The sequence below is a fragment of the Cervus elaphus genome, chromosome 11, assembly GCF_910594005.1.
Source record: "Cervus elaphus chromosome 11, mCerEla1.1, whole genome shotgun sequence".
Lineage (NCBI taxonomy): Eukaryota > Metazoa > Chordata > Mammalia > Artiodactyla > Cervidae > Cervus > Cervus elaphus.
In genome coordinates this window covers 74,508,094-74,523,895 of record NC_057825.1, presented here as the reverse complement: position 1 = coordinate 74,523,895, position 15,802 = coordinate 74,508,094, and the positions used below count along the sequence as shown (strand labels likewise).

General features: G+C 48.0%; 1 protein-coding gene across 2 annotated transcripts; it reads right to left on the bottom strand.

Annotated features, from left to right (window-relative positions):
- Positions 1 to 5,992: 5,992 nt before the first annotated feature.
- MCFD2 (multiple coagulation factor deficiency 2, ER cargo receptor complex subunit) lies at positions 5,993 to 15,540 on the bottom strand. 2 transcript variants are annotated; one of them, XM_043918085.1, is made up of 4 exons: positions 15,376 to 15,540; positions 9,938 to 10,098; positions 8,821 to 8,980; positions 5,993 to 7,485 (listed from the first exon to the last, which is right to left on the bottom strand). In XM_043918085.1, the coding sequence occupies exons 1-4, from the start codon at positions 15,523 to 15,525 to the stop codon at positions 7,357 to 7,359; spliced, it is 600 nt and encodes a 199-aa protein (XP_043774020.1). In that variant the 5' UTR covers positions 15,526 to 15,540; the 3' UTR covers positions 5,993 to 7,356. The 2 variants fall into 2 exon arrangements, with proteins under 2 accessions (XP_043774020.1, XP_043774021.1); XM_043918086.1 differs by lacking the exon at positions 9,938 to 10,098 and having other exon boundaries at positions 15,376 to 15,480.
- Positions 15,541 to 15,802: the final 262 nt, after the last annotated feature.

Genomic DNA, 15,802 nt, shown 5'->3' with positions numbered 1-15,802 from the left:
TGGGAATACGACCTTCCATGTCTGGGGCACAGGGGTGGGGCCTCCTGCGTAAGCACTACTGGGACCTGTCAGGTGACCACTGCGCTGTGACCATCATTCTTTACTTATTCACCTGTGACTACAAGTCACTAAAATCTGCAGCTAGTCCCCTACTCTTTCTCCTGTAATTGGATTTATAATGAATCCAATCTTCCTGGGTTTGGGTTTCTTTAAAACACAGGCAAAACGACTGTATAGAATCCCTTTAAACGGTGCTCGCCCTGGATGTGTTTGTGAGGACAATGTTTTTATTATCAGAGTAAGGACAATGCTTTTATTAATCACAGTAAGCTCAAGACCTTTAGAATAGGGATGTTGTCTTTTCTACCTAGATCTAGAACTCTACACATTAATACATTTTAAAACACATTATTGTGAACATCAATTACATTTGACATCCAAATACCCCTGAGCTCCCCAGCTGCAGGCTCATCCTCTCAGAGCATCCCACGGACTCTCCCCACCCTACTTTTGTCCTCAATTCAGTTCTCTGGTGCCCTCCAAGTCCTGACCATGGACTGGAGTGTTGCCAACCTTCCTATCAGCCCTCTGTCTCATTTCTCTAGTCTTTCTCTTGTGTGTGCTTGACATGTTTCCGTTCTCTCCTCCCAGCTCTGGGACTCCGTTACTTTACTTAGGTAGGCAGATCTTTCCTCTTTTTCAGGCCAATGCTCCCAGGAACCTCTGTCAATCTCCCTGCAGCAAGGCAAACATTCATGGTACTTAGAGAACACCTCGAACTGGAGGAAGTAACCCCACCGAAGATCCGGGTGTTGAGGAGCGTAAATTGGTTCAAAGAGCCATCCTGTGTGCCCTTGTACAGATGCTGACATTTTTCCTAAATGGTGTCAGATTGGACCATGTTTGACCATGATTATTTACTCCTGAGAAGTGAGTGTGAGTGATTCCAGGCAGTTTGGGTCTGAGTTGGATGATGAGAGGCTGACAGAAAGAGAACAGAACACGGCTTCCCCTCATGCTGATGATGGAGGCCCAGATGGGAAGAGGCAGGAAGCTGGGCCTTCAAGTATAGTATTTATCTATCTCAGCAGCCCCTGAGGCCGGGTCCTGGATGGTGAGGAGTGAGGAGATTTCCTTGGAAGAATGGACTATTTCACTGCCAACCATCCTAGGGCAGGACATGCAGAGCTTCCCACCTCCCTTTTCTAAAAATTGTACCCTGATTTACTTTGCAGAAATGCCTCCTCATCACCATCAGTCATTTTATGCTATTGGGGCTCAAGCCCCTCCCCAGAAATGCATCGCTAGCCAAGGCCTGAGCCCCCCAGTCTGTGTGGCATGGCCTTGGCCTCAGTGATGAGTTGAGGGCTCAGAATATTAATGGTTCTGACTGACACAAAGTGCTCCCTCTCTGCAGGCTCCGTCCTTAGGGTTTTGCAAATGTTACCTGTGTTTCCTCAATCACTCTGCACACAAGCCTCATGAGGTGAATCTCATTCCTGTTGTAAGATGAGGAAACTGAGCTATAGAAGCACTAAGTAACAAGCCCAAGTGACACAGCTCAATTCAGTTCAGTCGTTCAGTCATGTCTGACTCTTTGTGACCCCATGGACTGCAGCACGCCAGGCCTCGCCGTCCATCACCAACTCCCGGAGTTTACTCAAACTCATGTCCATTGAGTTGGTGATGCCATCCAGCCATCTCATCCTCTGTCGACCCCTTCTCCTCCTGCCCTCAATCTTTCCCAGCATCAGGGGCTTTTCCAATGAGTCAGCTCTTTGCATCAGGTGGCCAAAGTATTGGAGCTTCAGCTTCAACATCAGTCCTTCCAATGAACACCCAGGACTGATCTCCTTTTGGATGGACTGGTTGGATCTCCTTGCAGACCAAGGGACTCTGGAGAGTCTTCTCCAACACCACAGTTCACAACCATCAATTCTTCGGCACTCAGCTTTTTTTATAGTCCAGCTCTTGCATCCATACATGACTACTGGAAAAACCATAGACTTGACTAGATAGATCTTTGTTGGCAAAGTAATGTCTCTGCTTTTTAATATGCTGTCTAGGTTGGTCATAACTTTCCTTCCAAGGAGCAAGCATCTTTTAATTTCATGGCTGCAGTCACCATCTGCAGTGATTTTGGAGCACAGAAAAATAAAGTCAGCCACTGTTTCCCCATCCATTTGCCATTAAGTGATGGGACCGGATGCCACAATCTTAGTTTTCTGAATGTTGAGCTTTAAGCCAACTTTTTCACTCTCCTCTTTCACTTTCATCAAGAGGCTCTGGCCCCGAGGCATGTGGGATCTAAGCTCCCCAACCAGGGATCAAATCTACACCCCCTGCATTGGAAGGCGAAGTCTCAGCCACTGGGCTGCCAGGAAGTCCTTGGTGACACAAAACCAAGACTCCCAAGGACTTCCAGGCAGCCCAGTGGCTGAGACTTCGCCTTCCAATGCAGGGGGTGTAGATTTGATCCCTGGTTGGGGAGCTTAGATCCCACATGCCTCGGGGCCAAAATACCAAACGTAAAATCGAGGCATCATTGTAACAAATTCAATAAAGACTTTAAAAAATAGTCTACATAAAAAAAACTTAAAAAAAAAATAAAGACTCATATCTAGGTAGCCTGAAACCAGAGTTCACACTCTTCACACCATGCCATATGGCTTTCTCTGGCATGATCAGGGCACAGCTATGTGCCACGGCAGAGTCAGGCTTTCTTCTCTGCTGAGCTGGGAGCCAAGGGGAGGAGGGTGGTGGTTGGGGCGGGGGAGGGGGGTGAGGAAGAGGAGGAGGGGCAGGGGGAGGAGAGGGAGGGGGAGGAGGACGCCCTGGGTCTGCTGTCTGGGAGCTGCAGGTGAAGCGCACTCCGCAGGGGATGGGGCTGAAGACCAGCAGAGAGAGGCTGCTGGTGGTGGAGGGAGCCCAGGGGTCGGCCACACCTGAAGTCAGTTTAGTAATGTGGCCGACACATCCTCACCCATTTTTTCCCCTTATTCTAGTTTGAGTTGACATTTGATTACTCCCTGTCATACTTTCTGTTCTCCCTTTCTAAGAGCTCCTATTAATTGGATGTTGGATGTCCTCAGTAAATCCTCTTGCTTTCTTTTCTCATCCAACTATTTGTCTTTTTGTTCTGTTTCCTGGGAGATTTCCTTGACCTTACTTTTCATCCATGGAAAACATAATGGGGGTGGGGTAGGGCATTTTTTTTATTTCCAGATTCTATAGTATCACATTTTTTGTTTCTAGATGCTATTTCCAATTTTTCCTTTCTTATGGCATCCTAATTATGTTTCCTGGATGTGATCAAGTCTCACATCTCAGAAGATACTGATCATAATTGCTTTAATTGTCTGCTCACCCCTGTATTAGTTCAGTGTCCTCAGCGTTCCTTTTCTCAGCTTGTTTTGGTTACTGTCTCTCTCATGTTGAAGGTTTCCCCTGAATTGACGTACAATCCTAAGTAACCCATTCATATTTAAGTGTGACAATAACAAGTTGATTGGTAGCCATGGGTGTCTGGACGGGCTCCATTTGGTAGTTATCTGCGTGGGGGCAGGTGGCCAGCCTGGATTTTCATTGGGAACCCCAACATGTCAGTAATTGAAGGTCTTTACACAGGGGCACTTCAGTGTCTCCAGAGAATGGACTTTTCATTCACAAGGAACACAAGCCTGGCTTGTGGCTGTCTGAAGCTTTATGATCATGTGCAGAAGAGCCTTTCACTTCTGCTTTTAGCATGGTCCCCTCATCCCCACACATCGCTTGGCATTCCCAAGCCAAGAGCATCTCTGGCTCACCTTCTCAGAGCCAGTCTGCTGTACTCTGAGGAGGACGAGGGGGCTAGCTGGCTGCAACAGACTGGGCCTAGCTGGGTCTATGCCCTCCTGTCATAGGGCTGGAATAATCCCTGCTTTTGGCTCCCGCTTCATGCCTCCCCGGGGCCTTGTTCCTTCAGTCCCCAAGTCTTCCTAGAATTCTAGGGGACAAAGGAGCTGCTTCCCTCAGCGCCACCCTCATTCTTTCCCTGTCGGTCCACCTACCACTCCCCGCCGGCTTTCCACCCTCAGGCCTGGCAAACCCAGGTCACTGAAGGTAGAATTTGTTTTTTGTTTTTATTCTTGATTTGGGACTAATTACTTGAGATGGAGATACAGGTGCTTTTATTCTGTCACCTTCCAGTTGCCATTTAAAAAAAAAAAACAACAAACCCTCTTCTAGTGCTTTCTCAAACTGCACACCTCCAAAACGCCCCGGGGGAACCACAGCCAGGTGAAAAAGCAGGCTTGAGGCAGCTGTCCTTTGTGGTCTCCATCTCCACAGCCCTGGACACTGCTGGCGCCTCTCTTCTCTTTTCTAGATCTTTCTAAGGAAGGAGGCACAGCTAACGGCTTGGGTGCCTTCTGTATGCCGACTAAGGAGGTCTGGGAAGTGGTCTGTTTTCCCCTCTCTAAGGGGGATTAACTGAGGACCAGTGAAATCATGGGAGGCCAGGTGAGTAGAAAACTCCTTTGATTTCCACGCTTTTGTGTCCTTCACCATTGCATTCAGTATGACCCTTCATTTCTTCCCTGAAAATTCATTCACTCACTCACTCACTCACTCACTTATTCAGCACTTTGATTGAGGAATATAATCAACAGAGAAGAGAGAGTTTCCTGGTGGTCTAGTGGTTAGGATTCAGTGCTTTCACTGCTGTGGCCCAGGTCCAATCTCTGGTTGGGAAACAGACCCCACAAGCTGCACAGTGGGCCAAAATTTTTTAAAAATTAAAAAATTCAGGTTAAAAAAAAAAAAAGCAGCAGAAGACATTAGATGCCTGTCCCTAAGGAGCCACCCACTTCTTCCCAGCCTCTCCAGACCCGACTCTTCGGGTCCAGATACTTCGGCCAGGCTGAGGAACAGGGAGGGGACTGAAGATGTTTAGCTCATACTCTGTGCCGGCCATTTGCTTGATGTTTTATATATATTTTCCCTCACTTTAATACTTCTAACCACTCTGTGGATAAAGTTCACCATGTCTTTAGATAAGAAAGTTAGAGAACTTTAACACCACAGCAGGCTTGGGGTTTTACCTCAGCTCTGCCTGAGTTCAAAGCTTGTGTTATAAGGCGGCCTCTCTCAGGTGTATTTGTCTCTATTTTAGAGATAAAGAAATTAAAGAGCAGAGATGTTCCTTATACAATCTGAGAAATCGAGGCGGGCTGAGACGGCCAACACCCCACGTAGGGGAAAGGAGATTAAGGGGCCGTGATGGGGAAGTGTGGACCAGGCAGTGATTCGGGTTGGGGGGTTGGGAGGGGTGGGGGTGCTCCCACAGGGAATTTTCTATGAGGAAAGGCAGGCTAACCATCAAGGCCAGTGTGGAATAATTTCAAAGTGAAGCCAGGTCTGTTTAACCGGGTGACTCTACCTTGTAGGAATCTGCCTCTTCCTCTCCAGCTGCCTCACTTCCTAGCTGCCAACAGTACAAGGTTCTTTCAACCGTGGGTCTGCTCACTAGATCCATCCAGAAGGGCAGCTCTGGATGAAGAGGGGCAAGACCCAGGGGTCTTGGGCAGGGGATGGGAGTCAGGGAGGCAATGGTTAACTAACTTCTTCCTTTGCTCTCCTTTCAACTGGCAGAACAAAGTGTCATTTCCAAAAATCCAGGGAAGACTCTGCTTCCTGCTTGGGCCAAGGGTGCTTTCAATAATGCTATCTAATTTAAATTTTCTGGCTAAGAAAAAAAGTCACCGAGAATCAAGGAGAAAACATTGTATTTTCCTATACAATGTCGTCATAATCTGAACTTGGCCAGAGAAGGAAGGTCCAAAAAGCGATTTCATGCAGAGGAAAAAAATGCCTCCAGAAGGAAAGTGACTGTGAATCCTAGATCTACCCCTGCAGAAAGGACCAAGGTAGTACCAGGGAGGGTTAAACGTGGGCATTAAACCAACCCACCCTTTGGGTGGTAAGAGAAGAGGCCTATGTGGACAAAATCAACTGCTCTTTCATTTCATCAGTTTTATTGGTCATATATCCAGAATTCATTATATAAATCTTTCAAAATAACCAGTTATTATAAGAATAGTTTACAATTCAGCTCTGATTGCACCAATACCTGACACAGGAAACCATTTTTACAAATATTTATTTTTCTTATAAGAATACTTTGGTACAGAAAATAAGTCTATATATCTTACAGATAATTTTATGCAGTTTTTTTTTTTTAACCCATTCAACCATCATTTCAGGTTTCCTATCACAGCATATCCATCACATTCCATAAACCAACTTATAATCTGCAGCCACTTCTGATTTTGAATTACAATTGAGATTCACACTGTTAAAGAGTTTTTAGGCTTCTTTTTCTACTGATCTGAAAGAATTCACGTACTCAGGCAGAAGAGGTAATTTAAACAATATTCCTTCTAGATCTCATGTGTGTTGGGTTAATCACTGTGCTTGGTGAAGAATCTTTTCACTTTTCACTTAGGCTAGACTGGCTGGTCGTTCACCTCTGCTGTATCAAGCAGAAGGGATAAAGTCCTTACATTCTTAAGAGTTTCTAAACTGCAAAAACAAAACCCTAGAAACAAGAGTTAAATACAAATACCTAGAAAGCTAAAATGTTTGCTAATGATGAGAAGTAGGGAACACTTTTAGAATTGAGGTCTCTCCTTTGCTGAAGAAGACATAAAAGATAGTGTAAGGATGTGGCAGTAGTATTATAAAATATTGAAAAACTGAAAAAGGTGAATCACTTAGGTCAGTGGTGTGTTGTTCCTAAAGTGTCAGGAGATACAGAATCTTAGAATCTAGCTAGCTCAACTATTTGACATTCTTCTGATCTGTGGCTTTGAATAGCCTAATAAATACTCCCTTGACCAGAACAAGTAATCATTTAGGCCAGGGGAACTTTACAGAATACTGACCACGTTCCTCTGAAGAGACAGGATACCCCCAGGGGAAACATTTGGCATTCATTCCATTCCTTCAGTTACTGAAAAGTGTGTCCAGTTAGCAAAAGCTTGTCTTACTTTTCAGGTAGCATGAATTAAAACCAAGAGCCTGGCAGCATTCTCCGTCCAAGTTCCTGAGTGCTCAGCTCCAATCATCCAATTTTTTTATCAAGCCCTTGTCCAATAAGATATTTAACAGTACTTGGGGACTACAGTAGGTCCCATTCCTCTGCTTTTTTATTTCTCTTGATTTCTCTTTCTCACCCCAGTGTAACAAGTTGCTACAGGTTTTTACCAAAATACCAAAGCAGTATTTTGGAAATGAGTTATTTTGCATTATGGAAAGTGTCCGATCACATTATAATGGGTCAGACTTGCATTTAACTGGGCGATGGCCACATCAGGTCTACTGCAGGGATTTTGCAAATTCGGCATAGTCGATGTATCCATCATTGTTCTTGTCATCGTCTCTCAGAACACCATCTATTAAGTTGATCAACTCATCTTCGTTCATTGGTGTCTGCTCATTTCCCTCCTACAAGATACAAATGACACCATGATGAGCTGCATCTTTTACTGACAGCACCTGGTTAATGTCCAAAATAAAATGCCCTAGACTCCTTCAAATGTAGTACTTCTGCTTCTAGGAAATCCACAAGCCACATGTTAGATCCAGAGTCAATTCACATCAACCCAATTTAAAAATGATATTTGGCAGTTAAAAGGACAACACAATCAAAGTAGGCCCTTGCTGATTTGTTTTTAAAAATAATTTTCATTCTTTTTTCATTACCAAAGTCATACATGTTCATTGTAGAAAGCTGGGTCTGGCTTACAGAGAACTCGGAGTTTCATAGATTCCAGGACCCACAAAACAATCCTAAAGAAAAGCTCACAGCCCAGGCCCTCCCACAGGTCAGCTCTGCTAAAGTGGTGAGAGCCCACACTAGACATGTGGGGGTCAGGACAAGAGGAAGAAGGCATTGCCGACCAGTAGACCCCATTACAGTCTCTGAGGTGAAGGCACTTCTGCTCCAGAAGCGGGTGTGGCAGGGCTCACGTTGCCAAGGGCTGAGCTGATGCTGCTCGTATCTGTGGCCAATTCGTCCTCTGTCACCTCTCCCACGTCCCGACCCTCTCCTCTCCTGCCCACCACCATCCTCGCCTGCCAGGGCAGCTGGACCCCAATTCCTCTCTCAAAGCCAGTCTTTGCTAGCATCCATCAGTCTGCCTCCCACAGCCAACACTGCATTAGCCATGCTTGTCTCCCATGCGAAGCCGCTGGTGTTCCCCGCTACCTTCAGAGCAAACACAGCCCCGCTCAGCTGGCAGCCGGTGTGAGCACCTCCCCAACTTTGCCTCTCCTCCTCTCTTGAGATTACAGTGTGGTCAAATGGAACAGACATTAGATCTGGAGGCATAAGATCTGAGTTTCAGTTTCCTCACCTCTCAAATTAGAGATAACAAGGACATGACCACCATACTGTATCACCCAAACCCCCACTTATCATCAAATCCCTCGATCCCTTGGCCCAGAATGGCCATTCTTCCCAAATGATATAACTTCTCCCCAGTTCTGCCTTTTGAATGTGGTCTGCCTTTCAGCTAGTTCTCAGACCCTGGCACATGGTAGAAATGCCAGTGGCACTTGCTAAAGATCCAAGGCAGGCTCTGGGACTTCTGCCTCAGCTGGTCACCCTTTGTGAGAAGGCCCTCTGAACAGGAAAAGAGGCAGAGCTGAAGGTGAGCAGAAAAAGGAGAAGCAGTAATAGTGTTGTACAAGGATAGGGGAAGTCATCAAGAGCAGGGACTGAGTCACCAGAGGGAGGCCCCTCCAAGATGCTGCTCCCTGGGCCACTGCCCGACCTACCTCCTTATGGACATGAGTGATGGCCGTGGAGAGTTCTAGGCCGTCAAGCAGATTATTGCCATCATAATCATGCATTTTGAAATAATGGAGCTGCAGCTCTTGTGGGGACATCTCCGCCTCTGGTTTGTTGATGACACCTTCGAGATGCTCCATGATATGCCTAAAGACCAACATTGAAGCTCAGACCACTTGGCAGTGATGCTGGGCTGGGATCCTGCTGAAATCTTAAGGACTCTGAAAAGTTCAAGATCTTCAAGTACATCCATCCCAGAAAAACTAACAGAAACAGTGGCAGACCACTCTCCAAGAAGATAGACATAGGCAAGGCCATGAAAGGAGTAGGGGAAAAAAAGATCAAACAGTTCATCTGTTATGTTGGCAAGATTATGGGTGCTTTTTCCTTTTTATTATTAGAATACGGTTATAACATTTGGGTGTGTGTGTGCATGTTCAGTTGTATCCGACTCTTTGCGACCCCTTGGACTGTAACCCGTCAGGCTCCTCTGTCCATGGAATTTTCCGGGCAAGAATATTAAAGTGGGTTGCCATTTCCTACTCCAGGGGATCTTCCGGACCTTGGGACTGAACCCATGCCTCCTGGGTCTTCTGCAATGGCAGGCAGGTTCTTTACCTAACATTGTTGGGGGAGCTATTAATTTTTTTTTTTCTTAAAGCAATTTAAGAATAATAGACCAGGAATTGTAGGCAGGAATGTGTGAGGCAAACTGGCCCAGGGTAAAAGTTCCAACATATGATGCAATGTTTGAACATGCCAAGGAAAAAGAAAAAGATCTTGTCATAAGCAAGAAACCTTAGCTCTATTTTGGACTCTACCACTGCTGCTGGTGTCTGTGTCTATCTGCCTGTCTGTGCTGAAAGAAAGAGACAGAGTGAATTCAGGAAAGCCATTCATCCTCTTTGGGTCTCATCTGTGGTATCATGGCAAAAAAAGAACACCTGGACTTACAGGGGGCTACAAGGAATAAACACCATGCTTGGGAAAATGTCAAGGGGTTGTATAAATAGTAGAAGGCAAAGGGGACAGCATGTGCCTTTGTAACTGGCTGCAGCTGCAGACGGGGAGGCCCCTGGACCACAGCCCTGGCTGAATACGTACTCTTGGTCATGCACTGTGTTCTTATCCAGGCCCATGCTGCCGTGATGGGAGGAGCTGGCCCCAGGCTCCTCGGCCCTGGCACCTGGGACACCAAAGGCCCAGAGCAGACCACACAGGAAGGGAATTCTGAGCAGTCGCAGAGATCTCATGGTCACCGGTACCTGGGAGGTGGGGAACAAGAAGGTGAAGACGAGAACACCATAACTGAGGCTCTTTCAAGATTTGACACAGCACACTCCGGGGAACTGGGTGAAGGAGCTGGGCTGGGGAGAGAACTGGCCAGCTCCTCCACCAGACTGCAGGATGGCCTCGGGCTCTCCAGGTCCCCATCACTCAAATGGGCTGGCGGGTCCATGACCTTTCCTGAAGTCCCTTCAGAATGCCAAGCAGCTCAATGAGAGCTTACCGGGATCTGGAGAGCACTCCTGCCTACGAGCAGCTTACAGTCTGGTGAGAGAAATACTTCCTGCCGAGAGCATGAATCAAGGCAGAAAGTGAGGTGTACTAAAGAAAGATGAAACCCTCTGAGAGTTCAGAGGACGAAGTGTCCTTTGGACTAGAGAAGGCCAGAGGTTAACAGACATGGGGACACTTCAGCAGGTCCAGAGGGGTGTGCAGTGGACGTGCAGGAACTGAAGGACGAATGGAAGGTGTGAGTAAAAGGGTGGGTGCAGACAAGTGGGAGAGAGACTCCAAGTGGGTGAGTCAGACCTGAGCTTAGAGGGTATGAAGTGGATGGAACAGTGGGCAACAGTTTGCAGAGGCTAACCAGGCCATGCTGGAGGCAGCTCTGCATGCTAGGCCAAAGAGGCTGACATTGCCTGGGGATGAATGCGAGCCGCTGAGGGAGATGAGGGCAGAGATGGTTTCAGAATGGCTCATCTGGCAGTGCGGTGGGGAAGGTATTAGGTAGAGTGAGACCAGAGACAGGGGTTGAGGGAAACAATGGGTGGGTTAGATCAAGGCCCACGGCAGTGGACATTAACCCCTGCCTCATCCACCTCCCAGGGCTGTGAGGGAGGCGAGTAATTGAGCCCCGTGAAAGAGCACGGGGGCGGGGGGAGCTCCACAGGGATTAGGTTCCATCAAGTACTTCCAGGGTGTGGCTGGACTTGGAGTCAAGGTCAACAAGGAGACACAGCTGGCTACACAGCAAGCTCCCCGAGGGCAGGGCTGCCTTGTTCCCACCTGTGCCCCACCAAGGCTCAGGCAGCCTTACCTAACTGCTATTAAACTGAAAGTCCTGATCCTTCCAGGGCTTACAGACTGACCTCTATAAAAAAAGAAGTTGAAGGACAGACAGGAGACCTCTGCTCAGAGGTGTTCTGGCCCCTCTCACTGACCCCAAGAGGCTCTGGAGGGCGGGACCCTAAGAAAACGCCATACCCACAATGTTTAGGAAAATTTCCCAGACCCACTTTGCTGGAAACCAGCAGTATACCCTCCCTTAAGGAGACAATGGTCCCTGGGATATATAACTTCTAGGTGTAAAAAGAAGCATCGAGTCTCGCGACTGAATAGGGACATCAAAATGCAATTGTCATATTTCATAGCAGAAAGACATTCAATACACACCAAATGAAAAAGAGCAGGCTACAAAAGTCTGTAAAGAACAATTCATTTGGGGGAAATTCCCTGGTGGTCCAGTGGCTAAGACTCGGTGCTTTCACTGCTGTGGGTCTGAGTTCAGTCCCTGGTTGGGGAACTAAGATCCCACAAGCCGCGTGGTGCAGCCAAAAAAAAAAAAATTCATTTTTGTAAAAAACAAAACAATGTATGTATATTTCTCATACACAGAACAAAGACTAAAAACTATTAACAAAGATTACTTTCTGACTTATGAGATTAGGAGTGACTTTTATTTTTCTTCTCTTTACTTTTCCATTGCTTCTAAAATTTCTACTATAAACATGTTTTTCCTTTACAATTATATATTTAATGCAAATCATCTTGTAATTTTGTTCCAGTTCTATATGGATGGAATAAAAAGGGGGATTCCGGTTGAGTCTCATCTCTAGAAAATAATTTAGGAACAGCCAGAAACTACATCCCAAATAGAAGTGTCCAGACACTGATGAGGCCACTGCCATTCTACCTGGTACCTGAAATCAAGGTCTCAGGTTACTCTCCACAAAGACTGCCCCAACCAGAGAAGAACAGCTTGTTCTGACCACACACTGGAGAGTTCTGGGACAGGAGGGACCAGAGGGGTAAGCCTTTAAGATTCATAATGCATTAGATGTCTCTTTCTCCAGCAAGCCTTATTCAATTCCAAGTCTGGCTTAGACAGTCTTCCCATATGCCCCTAAGTGCTTCCCTTCAGAAGGGTCCTGTCAGTTGCTGACAACAGCTGTGCGTGTGCCTGTAAACAGGTCTGAGGACTTCTCGGTACCCTCTGTTGGCCTGGGCTCTGTGAGGCTGGGGGCTGGATTCACATTCACAGCACTGGGCACAGTTCCTACAGAGAGGCTGGTGGTTCTCAGCCTTCGGGCCATGGTCCTTGGGAGCTGGGGGGTTACCATCCTCACCCATACACTGCCAGGTTCTGATGTCAATGTAACTGAGGATGAAACTTGGTTTTGGCGCTATCTATCCGATAATAGAGCTCAGTGATCAACAGACCCATGGCACCATCTCCTATAACCATGTGGTTGGATACTTAGTATATCAGGTAGGGTTGGGGTGAGAGGGAGAGGTTCTATTGGCATAGCACCAAAAAGCAACCAAGTTCTTGGTAATATAGTAACTTTGAGTCCAAATTATCCCCTCTTCAAAGGAGATAGGATAAAGGTCAAGAACCATCCATTTGGGGCTTATCCCATTTTGGTTTGCTGTGCCAGATTTCTAACCTTGAGACCACAACAAAAGCCAAATTTGCAAACACAGAAGAGAAACTCCCCCTAGCAAGTGCTACAAGAAGAACAGGGAATCTGACTGCCACCTGACAAACCATACTGCTCACACTGAAAAGGAAATACTAGCAACCCCTTCCGCCAAAAGAACAAGTTGCATCATCCACACTCTAACTATTTAGCTCAAGGCCATAAGCAAAGAGCTTGGCAGATAAGCCCCAGGAGTTCCTGGGTTCACTGGCCTTTCAGAAAGTGTAAAGGTTAGGCTAGAGAAAAATCCAAAGGAGGAGAGATTTCTGAATTTGAGACATCATTCACAGGAGTTCTGGGGAGAAGCGCTGGACCACTGATGGCGGCTCGCTCCCACAGGGCCTTGACTCTAACAGGGCTTTCCTCCCGGCTCCAGCAGCTTCTTCCAGTCCTAGGGCATTTGTTCCCACTGGTTCCACCTGTCCATCCTCCCTCTTCCTTCCAGGCCCAATTCAAACGTCATCTCTGTGTTCTCTCAGCCAAAACCAACTGTTCCCTCCTCTGACCTGTCTGCGGTCTCTCATACTCACTTGGCCTTAACATATGGTCACATACTGTTCTTAATTTTTCTCTTTCCCTCCCTCTGTGAAGACGGGGAAGCTATTTTCTCTGTCTCTCCTTTACCCTAGTGAATTTATAACAAAATACTGAGCTCACCTGGCAGAGCATGCCTTCACTCTGTATCAGGGCTCTGGGCCCTGGGACCCAGGTGTGTTGTTCGCCATCACAGAGGATCTGACCTAAGCTAGAAAAATAACTTCCCCCAGGAGTCCTCCCAGCAGTGGTTTGGCCTGGCCCACTCTTATTGTGTCCTTAGTCTTATCAGCACCGAAGAGTTTGGAGCCAGCCTTCTTCCCAGCAGTTGTAGGCAACTCTTCTCTCATGCTACCGCCCTCAGTTAAGAATCAGACTGGGTACACATCCTGTACCCAGAGTTGATGCCAAGGAAAAACTCTGACTGGTACTTTCCCATTTAAAACTGCCATGGTCCTGGACTGAAAGTAAGGGAAGAACCAAGTTCCTAGACAAAGGAACCTCTACATGGGCTGGGGGTTGAGAACTGGTTCTGGAGAAGCCGGCAGTTAATAACTTGATCTATTTGTTCATTTCGGAGGGAGCTGCCATGCTTCATTTATACATTTAACTAAACTGTTTCCTGGGTTTCCCTGGTGGCTTAGCAGTAAAGAATCTGCCTGCAATGCAGGAGACATGGGGTTCAATCCCTGGGTTGGGAAGATCCCCTGGAGAAGGAAATGGCAACCCACTCCAGTATTCGTGCCTGGGAAATCCCATGGACAGAGAAGCCTGGCAGGCTACAGTTCATGGGATTGCAAAAGAGTTGGATGTGACTAAACTACAAAACAACTTCACCAAACAGCTTGGGGCTGCACAAGGTTCTGAGGACAGCTATGTCTGAGGATAGTATAATCTGTGTGACAAGAACCAGACAGGCTCCTGTCACACAGATTACAGCCCAGTGGAAAAGACCAGTAAATGGGACAGCTGTAGGGTATGGCAATAGCCCCAACCCCTACCTGGGTTAATATGTGAAGGATGATTTTTTCCAATTAAAGGATAGTACTTCAGGTAGAGCGAACATGCTGTAACAAACACCTAAGCCTAGAAGGAACTTGGTCCAATCTGGGAACTAAAAAGGGTTCAATATGGTTGAAGACAGTATAGTGGAGATGGATGAGTTAGTAAAGTAAAAAAGAAGACAGGTCACCAAGGGCATTGAAAGCGATGTTCAAGAGCTTGTAAGAGCAATGGGGATCCACAGAAGGAAGATCAGGGGATGGGGGGAGGGTTCTGGTGATCGTGATCAGATTTCGGTTTTAAGGCCATCACTCTGGCTTTCCAATATATAACAAAGCACAGAGGATGAAGTAGGGGCACAGGGGAGAGATGATGGTGGCCTGAACTTGCTAGAGCAGAGGAACTGGGCGTGGAGAAGTCGGCGTATCCAAGAGAGATTTGTGATGGGTTCGATGTGGATGGGTAAAGCGTGCAGGAGGTGACAATGACGGGCAGGTCTCTGCTTGGGCATCTGGATGGATGGCGGTGCCATGCCCACACAGGGGATACAAGAGAGGAATACAGGCTTCCCCGCCTCCCTGTTCCTCTGGTACAGCCTGGCCTAGCTCGGCCCCCGTCAGGACCTGTTTACTGTCTCTCCCAGAGAGGGACGGGCTCCCAGGGGCAGACGGAGAGCAACGACTCAGGCCCGCGCGCAGGTCCACCGCAGGTCCTCCAAGAGCGCGGAGATCGACCCCGGCCGGCCCATCAGGCTTTAAAGCCCCTACGGCATATGCCCCGGGAGGGAGGCTCTGCTCCTAGTCGGCTAGCTTCCCGCGGCGGCTCGGGGTCCGAGACCCCCACCCAGGCCGCTCTTGCCTTCCAACCTTAGCCAGAAGCCCCGAGACCCCCCGAAGGAACGCCAGGATCCCGCCCCGCTGCAGACTCCTGAATGCCGCCCCCACGGACCTCCTCCTCTAAAGTCGGGCCACAGGGATCACAGGCCGTAGCCGGATCGCGGGAGGCCCCCGGTTCACTCACCCTCGCTGCCACCAGCTGCCACCAGCTTTTCCCCAGACGCGAAGCCCTCCAGCATGAGCCTCGCCAGCTCCCGTCCTCAGTACGTTTTTCCTCCGCTCCGCCCCCTCCCTGGCCCGCTGTGCGCACGCGCGTCCCTTTCCGCCCGCCCATTGGCCCCGCCTCTGACCAGTGCGGGATCCGGCGGGCCGCTGGGGTGCTTCCACGTGTAACGGGCTCAGGCCCAATAAGGGCTGGGCGGAGGCATTTCTTCTGTCTACCTTCCATAGGGCGACACTCGGTTGGATCCTGGGTTGGACCACCTGAACCCCCAAGTCCGTAGGGGCTAGGCAAGCCCGGAAGCCCCCAGGAATGTAGTAGGATGAGGACGTTGGATGGCGGATGCAACTGGCGTCCAAACTGGCTTTCAGCTCTACCACCACCTCCACCT